Here is an 11,544-nt window from a genome sequence, read left to right on the forward strand (position 1 = left end):
ATCTTAACCGATATATATATATATATATATATATATATATATATATATATATATATATATATATAAATGATGACAGACAGACAGACAGACAGACAGATAGATAGATATATAGATAGATAGATATATAGATATATAGATAGATAGATAGATAGATAGATAGATAGATAGATAGATAGATAGATAGATAGATAGATAGATAGATAGATAGATGATGACAGACAGACAGACAGATAGATAGATAGATAGACAGACAGACAGACAGACAGATAGACAGATAGATAGATAGATAGATAGATAGATAGATAGATAGATAGATAGATAGATAGATAGATAGATAGATAGATAGATAGATAGATAGATAGGTAGACAGACAGACAGACAGACAGACAGACAGACAGACAGACAGATAGATAGATAGATAGATAGATAGATAGATAGATAGATAGATAGATACATAGATAGATAGATAGATAGATAGATAGATAGATAGATAGATAGATAGACAGACAGACAGACAGACAGACAGACAGACAGATAGATAGACAGACAGACAGACAGACAGACAGACAGACAGACAGACAGACAGACAGACAGACAGACAGACAGACAGACAGACAGACCGACAGACAGACAGACAGACAGATAGATAGATAGATAGATAGATAGATAGATAGACAGACAGACAGACAGACAGACAGACAGACAGACAGACAGATAGATAGATAGACAGACAGACAGACAGACAGACAGACAGACAGACAGACAGACAGACAGACAGATAGATAGATAGATAGATAGATAGATAGATAGATAGACAGACAGACAGACCGACAGACAGACAGACAGATAGATAGATAGATAGATAGATAGATAGATAGATAGACAGACAGACAGACAGACAGATAGATAGATAGATAGATAGATAGACAGACAGACAGACAGACAGACAGACAGACCGACAGACAGGCAGAAATGATCTATTCCCTTTTTCCTCTTTTTGTCATGAGAAGATGTGCTTTCAGCTGTTAAATGAGCATTTATGAGAACTCAGCAGTGGCTTTGTAACTAAATTTGTGCTAAAGCTGAGAAAACCTTTGTTCAGCGTTTATGCAACCAGGTTATGTGTGTGCAGAAATAACAGGCAAGAAGTGTGACATGCAGTAAAATCTGACCTCCACCCCGTATGTCCTGTGTGTGTGTGTGTGTTTGTTTCCAGGGCAGTTTTTACGTGCCATCGGAGAACTGTCTGCAGAGAGCGTACACGTGGCACAGGCGCATCTGTAAACTGTTGCTGGCGGCTCACAGAGCTCTGCGCTCGTATTACACAGTACTGATGAAGGAGATCCCTCAACTGCAACACAAAGAGATGGGTATAAACACTGCCAATTATGTAACTCATTCAACTTTAAATGCATGTGGCTTTCTAATGGATGATTTAAAGAGACAGTTCACTCAAAAAAAAAACAATTCAGTCATTATTTACTCACCCTCATGTCTTTTAAACCACTAAGATTTTCTTTCTTCTGTGGGACACAAAATATATTCTAAACAGAAGCTCCAAAAAAGCACCATAACAGCAACATAAAAGTAGTTTGTTCATTATTTTTGTGAGGAACAGGCCAAAATTTAAGTCATTATTCTTTTATATTCTCACTCATGCTTTTCATCAGAATGACTTATTCACAGTACAATCACGAATAATGCAGCCAAGACTATGTGCTTAATAATTTATTTTAGTTTAAAGCAAACATGAGGAGTAAATAATAACAATCTACATTTATGAATGAATTTCTTTAAAGCAACACAGAGTAGGAGCAGGTGAAACCATGATATTATGTGTACAATAGTTTTAATGAATATCTGAATATGGTGTCTTCAAACTGCAGGGTCTTCAAAAGTGATGAAAAGCTAATAATTAAATTATGAAAATGTAAAATGAAAAGACATATAATTTTAGAATAAAAATACATCAAAATATAACACTTACTAAAAAAAGATGAAATATTTTATTTGTTTACCTGCAAGAACTTGCGAATGTGTTGTTAAACTACTGTATTGAAATATTAACTCTCAGGGGGTACTTCAAGTAAATATTTTAAGTAAAAGGGGTTTGGCTGAAAAAAAACTTCGGGAATCCCTGCATTATATCATCAGCAACACAGACATCCTTAAAGTTCCCCTGCAGTCAATAGTGTTATTGCTTAAAACTCATCTGTGATTACCAAAATGACATAAAAATGTCTTTGTGTCTTAAAATAGCTTGAATGTAACTCGACACCCTTGCCTCATTTAGTATACGTGATTCTATGAATATGCAAATGCCTCCACTCACTCACACCAGCTCAGACATCCACCCGTTGACGATCACATGTTGATGTGATTGGTTACAAGGTAGTTTCTGACATCAGAAGCGATTTCAAACTGCGTTTTTGAGACTGTCTTTGTTTCACTGCAGTTTTAAGGAGAACATATGTTGCTGCCTGTTGATCTATGAATTTGCACATAGTTTGTCTTAAAGAATATTAAAAACACCAAATAGACAAATAAACAACATTAAAAGCTTGATTTTCACCACAGGGGGACTGGCAATAGCATAATACAGTGATTACATGATGGATGTTAATACCATACTTTGACACATACTGCACTGAATGATCACCATATCCATTTAGCATGGTATTCACATGGTACTCAAAGGGACATTAAAGAAAAAACATGGTATTACCATGAGACTTTTTTTTTGTCAGTGGCATTTTGCATGGCCTAACTTTTTCCTAATGTTCTTGTTACCAGAGGACCTTCCCTTTGAAGAAACATTAAACCAGCTGACCATTGAACTGCAGGTTTGGGAAACATGATCCAATAACTGCATACAATTAATGGCAATGAAGTATTGTTCTGTGACTAAATACGACTGACCCTCTCTCTCTCTCTCTCTCTCTCTCTGTAGCTGCAGGGTGGCCATGAGAAGGTAGCTGAACAAATCAGTAAAGATCTGACGCAGCTCTGTGCTCAGCTGTCTGCTCTTTGGACACAGTTTTTGGAAGCCACGGTTCCTAATCCACATATCCGCTCATACCTGGCCCAGGAGCACCACACGCTCAGGGTGAGGGAGGCTGTTTTATATTAGGCTGGGAAGTCATTGACTACATTTTATCTGTTAAAAGGTACACTATGTAACTTTTGGCCCTCTAGAGTTAAAAAATTAAACTGGATGCATTTTGCGGAAGAACATTGTTTTGGTTGTGCTTTGGCTCAGCGTGACTGTGCAGATGACTATGGTTATCCTACTGCTCATAAAACATTCCCTACTAGTCTTAAGAGATATAACCAGTTCAGAAGGAAAGGATCTCAAGCTGACTAGAAGACGTTACTGTAGATTTACCTATTAATAGACACGGTACTTCCTTGAAAATAAATTACAGCACAACGCTACAACAACCATAAGCCTTCACAATAGATAATGCTTTACAATCAACTCTGTTATATCCAGTGAACCCATACTGACACGGTTCATGTTCTTGTGCAGAACCTGGCTCTCGGCCAGTTCTCAGCCGGGCGAACTGGAGCCTATCGCGATTTGGCCGCGTATTTCCACAGACTTGAGGAACATTTCTACTTTGTTTACCTGACTATATCCAGCCTAAAAACAAACAGTGCACATCCCACTGTTTGTGCAAGTGTAACCGGTCCTAGTAGACCCACTCTGAGTGGGATTCAAACCAGAGTCTCTGGAGTGGGAGGCGAGCGTACTAACAAGGACGCTAAATGGCGCAGCCTCTAGCATCAGTCGCTAGAGCGCCTCTTGAGGCCAGGAGAGTGAGGTTTACATGTATAGCTCTTACTGGCCTACTTTCATTACACGGGCATGAAGCATTGATGATGTATTGACCCATTATTTCAATTTTGTAAATTTTGAACCAAAAGAAAGTTACAAAGTGTACCTTTAAATATCATGTTTCACTCAGAGTTGGGACTTTTATGAGCATGTTCAACACCCATAGTTCTTCTTTTCTAAGCCCTGAATTTACCCTGCCATACAGGCATTATTTTCTTACTTAGTATTTTTGTCTTATTTTCAGTTCAAATATCAAATAAAAATCAAGATTTATTTGAAAAGTAAAATGATGTTGGCAGAAAATTTTGCTTGTTTTAAGCAAAAACACACTTAATTTAAGAAATTAAGACATAATATCTTACATAATTTTACTTGTCTATTAAATGCATCTTGATTTAAGATTTTTTGTTAGATATTTTGACTGGAAACAAGACAAATATACTAAATAAGAAAAACAGGGTATATTTAGAATGTGACAAGCCCATTTTTGCTTTATGAAACATGCAAATTAAAATACAATAACTTACTTCATAATTCCAGCAACAAATTGACATTATTCCCTGATTGCTAACAATAGAATTTGTCTCAAGTCAGTCTCATTTATATTACAATTAATCCTGCAGTAAACTGCTGTTCTCCAACTCTTCCCAGCATTCCTCACAACTTTTCACACAACTGTTTTCTCTAGAGAAATATATTAGACAGAGAAACTTTATCTCTTCTGATACATGCAGTAATTCCACTCACAGGAGAGCTCAGATTTTAATTACAGAACTGTGAGTTATTATAATGATGAAAAAGATAAAGAGATGAATCCAATTTTGACTTTATTACTAGAGCGGCTTTATTGGTCTCAATTTTTTTAATAAAATATTTCTGCTCACTGTGGAGGATGTGTGTCTGATCTTAAAAAAGAAATATATGACACAAGATTGTAATGCATTCAAAATGTGCCTGCAAGAGAGAAAATTTTAAATGACTAATGTATAACCCAGCATGATCTACAGTGACTTATACAGGATACATATTTTTATTCTGAAATGTGTGATTCTTAGTTCAATAATAACTTTTTTTTAAAGAAAAGATAGTTAAAATGTAACTTTTTTGTTTCCACACAGGCTTTTTAACAACTAAAAAGTGTTTAAATCACAGATTCTACTTTCCATGTTAAAAAAATAATATTATGTCAGTTTATTAGGTATTTATAGTCGATTCGAATATTTAGTCAAAAGTGCCTGATTGAAAAATCTTAACGAACAACAAAGAAGGTGTCATTATCAAATTATTTGTGTACATATTAAATGTGTGTGTTTGTGCAGGTCAGGAGATTTTCTGAAGCGTATTTCTTCACGGAGCATCCCAAAGAGTCATCACTTACATTTCAGGAGGAGCTGTGAGTCTTTTATCATAGTGTCTGTCTTTCAACCTGTCTACCTAGCTATCAAAACAGAGACTCAATTTAGTTCTAAATGAAGCTAATTATTAGTACTACAGTGCTGACTCTTACAAGACTCTTACTGTGGCGATATCACGTTAATACCATGGTGCCATATTCATATAGCATAGTTTTGTTAAATTTGTATTTCTGCTATAAATAAAAATAATTAACAGTACATCAAGCCTGTAACTGTGCCATACATACACAAATATAGACTGAAAGCACTGTGTATCCCTCATGACAGTATCAACAGACACGCACAGGTGGCCACAGAGATGCGCAACTCTGATTACCTGCTCCGAATGCCACCACTTCCTGTGGAATGCCTGGACATTGATGGAGACTGGAACAGCCTGCCAATCATCTTCGAGGACAGATACGTGGACACGCCCTGTTTAGGTGACAGCCAACAGAGACCATGTTTAAAAGAGAACAAATTAATGGATACATGAATTTATTAATGGCCAAACTGAACACAAGAATGAGCATATGAACAAATGAAACAAATTAATGAATTAAACAAATGAATACGTTAACTAATTACTGAATTAATGAACAAGATTAAATGAACAAACAGAATAATTGTGTGATAATGAAAGAACATAGTAATGAGCTTTTGCGCAGACTAACATGATGGACGAATGAACTAACAAATAAATGAATGAATTAACATACAAATGATTGACTGAACAAACAATAATGAAATAGACAAACAAATTAAGGAAAGAATGATAATATGAACAGACACATTAATGAAAGAATTAACTAACAGATAAATTAGCGACCTATTGACAGAAGAATAAATGAACAAACAAACTAATTAACATGCTGAACTAACAAATGAATGAGTGAACTAAAGAATGTAAGAAATTAATGATTAAATGAACAAATAAACAAACTGAAGAATGAAATTAAGGAACAAATGGATGAATGAACAGATGAACAAGAAGATAAACAAAAGAATATAGGTCAACAAAACATGTGGTTGACCAAAGGTACACAGTAAAGTATCTTTAATTTCTATAAATAACAAAAACACAGTTGAACACTTTTCTGTTTCTCTGTTCTAGACTACAACCTCCATGAGCAAAATCAGATGGTCTTGAACCCTCAGCCAACCAGAACTATCAGTCCAGTTGAAGGAACACAGGACACTAACTCACCAGCATCAGCCCCTGAGAAACCTGCCTGTGAAGATTGCAAGGATTTGCCCACGCATATGACGCTGACTGGCCAGCAGGAGGATCGCATCACTGATTATAAAGAGACTGGACCACAAGCAGAGACTCTGATTGGCCGTGTGTGTGAGACAGATATTGATAGAAGCGAATGCATCGTGACAAGCAGAGATTCAAGAATTGAGTCTGTTGATGAAGCCACGTGCCGATATGAAACCGAGGAAGGATTTGATGTCGACTGTAGGTCTGTAGACAGCGATGACGCAATAGATACAGATAACCTGGAGAAAACTAGTTGCCAAAAAGAAACAGTTAACTTTGATGAATCAGGTCTAAAACAAACTGATATCACACAAAGTACTGATTTGAGTAGCAGGCAGACACTGTTGCTTGTTGACGCTGCAGAACTTCCCGACCACACCAGTCTTGACAGCTTTGAATTCTTGCCTACTCACAACCATGACAACTATCTTCAAACACCAGACAATACTGGGAGTCTTGGCAACGAGGACCCACAGTCGGATGACAGATACATTGAAGCGCCTGCAAAGGATTATGGGAGCAAGGATACATCACCAGCTAATCTACTGAACACCAAGTCTCCTTCTCGTAATGTTCTACAACAGAACCGCCGCTTGTCCGAGAACCCGCCCAGGGGAGTATTCTTGGGCGGGGCTAAGCTAATAAACCGCTCCTCCTCCGTGATCTCAGACTCCGGTATTGAGAGCGAGCCGAGCTCTGTGGCCTGGACCCTGGAGGGTCGAGGAGTTGTCGCAGGGGGGCGTGACGTCTTGCAGACCTTGGCACGGTGTCGGGCGTCGCATCAGAGCTCTCTCGAGGGTCTACAGACGGAAAGTCACGGAAGCCTGCCCAGTGCCACACAGGCCTCTTTGACCTCCATTAGCTCGCTACCGTACGAAGAGGAGGAGGAGAGGCAGCTCAACACTTTGACCAAATCCGCCTCTGCACCGCAGATCAGCAGCCCTGACGACACAGAGGAGGATCGTGAAACACCCAATCAGGTGGACTGTGTGGCCAATCATCTGAGGCTCAGTGAGGAAGCAGCCAGTGAGGTGAAGCCGAATCTTCAAGGTGTTATTAGAGCGGACAAAGAAGAAACAACCAATCAAGAGAAGATAAATGTTTGTATGGCCAATCAGCTGAGACTGAGTGAGGAAGCAGCCAGTGAGGTGAAGCCAAATCTTCAAGGCGTTACTAGAGAGGACAGAGAGGAATCAATCAATCAGGAGCAGAGGAATATTTGTGGGGCAAATCAGCTATGGCAGAGGACTGAAGCAGCCAATGAGGTGAAGCGGAATCTTCAAGGTGTTACTAGGGAGGACGGAAACGAAACAAATAATCAGGAGACTGACACCGATGAGTCGTCCAATCAGGAAAAGACAGATCTTGCGTTTGAAAATACAGAAATATTACTATACCAGCAATTTTTGATGCATAATGGTGTTGCTGTTGAAAATGCCACACTGACTGAAAACTCTGAGGAATGTCAAGGAAACGTATTGCTTAAAGAATATTCTGGTGTAATGGATGACAAGACTGATGTTTGTAGCTGTAAAAATGAATATTGCAAACACAAAGGGGTGCTAGAGTCAAACACATATCAAAAGGACCATGATGACATCAGTGTCTGTAACATTCATTTGAATGAACTTGAGGAAGTAAGTATGGAGAACCTCCCAGATTTACCAACCAATCACAAGAGCGGTCACGGAATAACAGTCAATGAGAAAGAAAGGCTTGCAGATCTCATCAAGCTTCCGGCCAATGAGAGAGAGCAGCAGGCACTGGAGGGGCAGAGCAGAGCCAATAAAGTGCAAAGTACAGGTCTGGCATTCATGAATAAAAAGGTGGTGGAGGTTGTGAACCTGTCGGTGTCGTGTGCTCCCACGTGTCTGCCCTTCTCGTCCGTACTTCGTGATTCACCGTCGGTCAGTGGAATCTCCACACGCCAAGCCACCTCCCCAATTACCCATCAACCCCTGGGCTCCTTCGGAATCATCTCCTCCAACACCTTCTTAGGTGCTGACCAGGAAATCAACGAGAGAATGATAAAGTAACTTTTTCTTTGCTTTTAACAAAGTTTCTTGCAAGTCAGCAGCAACATTTTATTGTTAGTGGGTTTACTATTATTAAATTAGTCACTATTGTGTGTCTATACTGTATACTATATTGTGTGTCACTATTACTATTGCTCCTGCTCAATGATTTGAACAAATCGCTGCACCTAGGTAGTAAATTGTCCAGCACTATTTGTGCTAGGAACATGTAGGAATTTTCAAAAATTTCAATTTCCCTATCAAACAATAAAACTGCAAAGGAATGCACTAAATGCAATCAAAACACATTAGCAGCTACATAGCAAAAACACCCTGTTACTACTACTTTAGTGCATTGTTCACTGTAGAATTTAAGTTCTTCATTGCTGGTTTATAGCTTCTTTAAGGCAAAGGAAGCTCTGCTGAGTGAGCTGGTGTTCAGAGGCACTCTCTACAGTGATCTCCCTCACCTCGCCTCCGATCATCCATACTTCCCCCCTGAGGAAGACGACACAGAGTTTGAGGATGGGATACACCTCGTGGTGTGTGTCCATGGACTTGATGGTAAACGTCCAACCTTAAAGACATACATTTAGATTTATAGAGGTTCACTAAACATTTAAGATGAAAAACAAGAGCTGTATCTGTCGTAAATTTTTTTGTGATTCTTTTTTACCAGGTAACAGCGCTGATCTGCGGTTGGTCAAGACATTTATAGAACTCGGGCTGCCAGGATCTAGACTTGACTTCCTCATGTCAGAACGCAACCAGGTAGAACATCCATCCATCCAACATCCAGCACACTCTTTGAACTCCATTCAGCCAATCAGAGCATTCAGGATGTTAGATCAGAATCCATCTGCAGTTTAAAATAGATAACGCCAAAAATATTTAAGTATATGAGAGAACAACCTGGAGAATATGAGCCAGAAAGGCACAATAAACCATCGGGAAGACTTTTGAAATTGGGACCATTTCTATTTAAAATATTAATTATTATTAATGATTAAATATTAATTTTAATATTAAAAATAGATCATTATTATTGGTTAAAAATGAACTTAAAACTATTCGGTGAGCAAGTAGTAGCAAGTATTTCTCCAAGTAGCAATATTCATGTGATTGTAACAGTTAAAAAAATAATGAAAATGAATGACTGAATGGACAAATACAAACAAAAACACTTTTATCTTATCGTCAGGGAAATATGAGGGCATTTAAAAAGTATGTATTTTCTACATTTTTATAATTTTTCTCCTCATATACAATGTCATTATTTTATAAACTAATTTGATCACATCAACACAAAAAAACAAGCAATTATCACTTTGTGACCACTTAACACCATATCTGTGTACAGCATCAAATCAGAAATCTCCAGTCCCCCTCAACAACCAATCACAATTTCATATGGTCCCCAGTATAAATTTGATCAGCTTTCTGTTGACATTCTCTCATTTTCTGTCACCAGGTGGACACATTTGCAGATTTTGACACCATGACTGACAGACTTATGGACGAGATAATTCAGCACATCCAGCTGTATAACCTCACCATCAACCGAATCAGGTTTATACACATATTACCTCAATCAACAGGTTTAAGACATTCAATTTCATGCTTTTTGCATCCAGATAGTCCCAACATCTAATAGCAAGGCCTAACTAGGCCATATTTACCAATCAAAAAACTATATGACTTTTTAAAACCATGTAGTGTATACAAATTACAGACTAGTGCGCCCTCTTGTGGTTGGACATTTAGATACATCTGCCACAACCACTTTACAGTAGTTAATAAATTTTTTAAGCCTCATTATTTGTATATTTGCATCTGTATATACATGAACAATCTGACATGTATGTATGAAGTGTGATCTTCAGTGGTTGCTTGCTACCAAATAGTATGTTGTAGATTAAATTTGCCTACAAATGCTTGATCCAGATGAAGTGTAGCATGAAGTATAAGGCTTCACTTTAAGGAAATGCTTTTAGAGTCAACAATACAAATAGTGTATACAGAAGTTAAAATGTGATATTTGCACCTGGATGGTAATAGACCACTTATCCCACTAGAACTGAATATGCTATATTTATTAATACCACAAGATGGCAGTAGAGTAAAAGAAAGGTAGTGTTTGGATTTCAGAAGCAATTAAATTAAACATTCACACAATGCGCTGGAAAATGGAACAAACGTTTCTCCTAGTTCAGTTTTAATCTAAATTTCACAGTCATTTCATTGTCTTTTAAAATACTTCCCATTCTCTGCCCTCTCTGTCTTTGTTCCTACTATAAAGTCTCTAATGTCTTTTCGGAATCAAATGTTAAAGTTTAATGATTGTGAGAGACTTAATTAAAGCTGTAGCTGTTAAGTAAAATGTAGAAATAATTTGCATGAAAAGAGACCAATAAACTCGTCAAAGCTGAATCCTCTTTTTATTTTTGGAAGGTTTGATGCCTGGCTTTTTTGTTTCCTTCCTGCAGTTTTATCGGGCACTCTTTGGGGAACGTCATCATTCGCTCTGTTCTGACCCGACCCAGATTTCGCTGTTACCTCTGTAAACTCCACACATTCTTGTCCCTGTCTGGACCTCACCTGGGAACGCTGTATAACAACAGCACGCTGGTCAGCACAGGTACACACAGAAATACATCACACACATACAAACCCAAAAAAGTCAGTAAGATTTTTTTTTTAAATGAACATTTTCTTTCCATTCAGCAAGGATGCACTAAATTGATCGAAAGTGACAATAAAGACATTTATAATGTTACAAAAGATTTCTATTTTTCAAATAAATGCTGCTCTTTTAAACTTTATGTTCATCCAAGAATACTGGAATAAATGTATCATGGTTTCCACATCATTCTGAACCCTTATGACTTCTTCAGGTCTATGGCTAATGCAGAAACTGAAGAAGTCCGGATCTTTACTCCAGCTTACGTTCAGGGACCACACTGACCCACGACAGACCTTCCTCTACAGACTCAGCAAGAAACCAGGTACAGACACATGGGCAAATAAGCAAGG

General features: G+C 37.8%; 1 protein-coding gene across 3 annotated transcripts in view; it reads left to right on the forward strand.

The window, feature by feature from the left end:
* Positions 1-11,544, forward strand: part of fam135b (family with sequence similarity 135 member B) — a 66,039-nt gene that overhangs the window by 47,531 nt on the left and 6,964 nt on the right. For all 3 annotated transcript variants that reach the window (XM_077194947.1, XM_077194946.1, XM_077194948.1), the window contains 11 exons: positions 1,217-1,370; positions 2,794-2,843; positions 2,951-3,106; positions 5,158-5,231; positions 5,521-5,675; positions 6,347-8,528; positions 8,909-9,075; positions 9,191-9,282; positions 9,983-10,080; positions 10,998-11,149; positions 11,406-11,516. In XM_077194947.1, the coding sequence (XP_077051062.1) occupies positions 1,217-1,370; positions 2,794-2,843; positions 2,951-3,106; positions 5,158-5,231; positions 5,521-5,675; positions 6,347-8,528; positions 8,909-9,075; positions 9,191-9,282; positions 9,983-10,080; positions 10,998-11,149; positions 11,406-11,516 (3,391 nt within the window). The remainder of the gene's footprint in view (positions 1-1,216; positions 1,371-2,793; positions 2,844-2,950; positions 3,107-5,157; positions 5,232-5,520; positions 5,676-6,346; positions 8,529-8,908; positions 9,076-9,190; positions 9,283-9,982; positions 10,081-10,997; positions 11,150-11,405; positions 11,517-11,544) is intronic.

This window comes from Siphateles boraxobius, unplaced genomic scaffold (assembly GCF_051911475.1).
Source record: "Siphateles boraxobius isolate OS27281-9 unplaced genomic scaffold, OSU_SipBor_1 33, whole genome shotgun sequence".
NCBI lineage: Eukaryota > Metazoa > Chordata > Actinopteri > Cypriniformes > Leuciscidae > Siphateles > Siphateles boraxobius.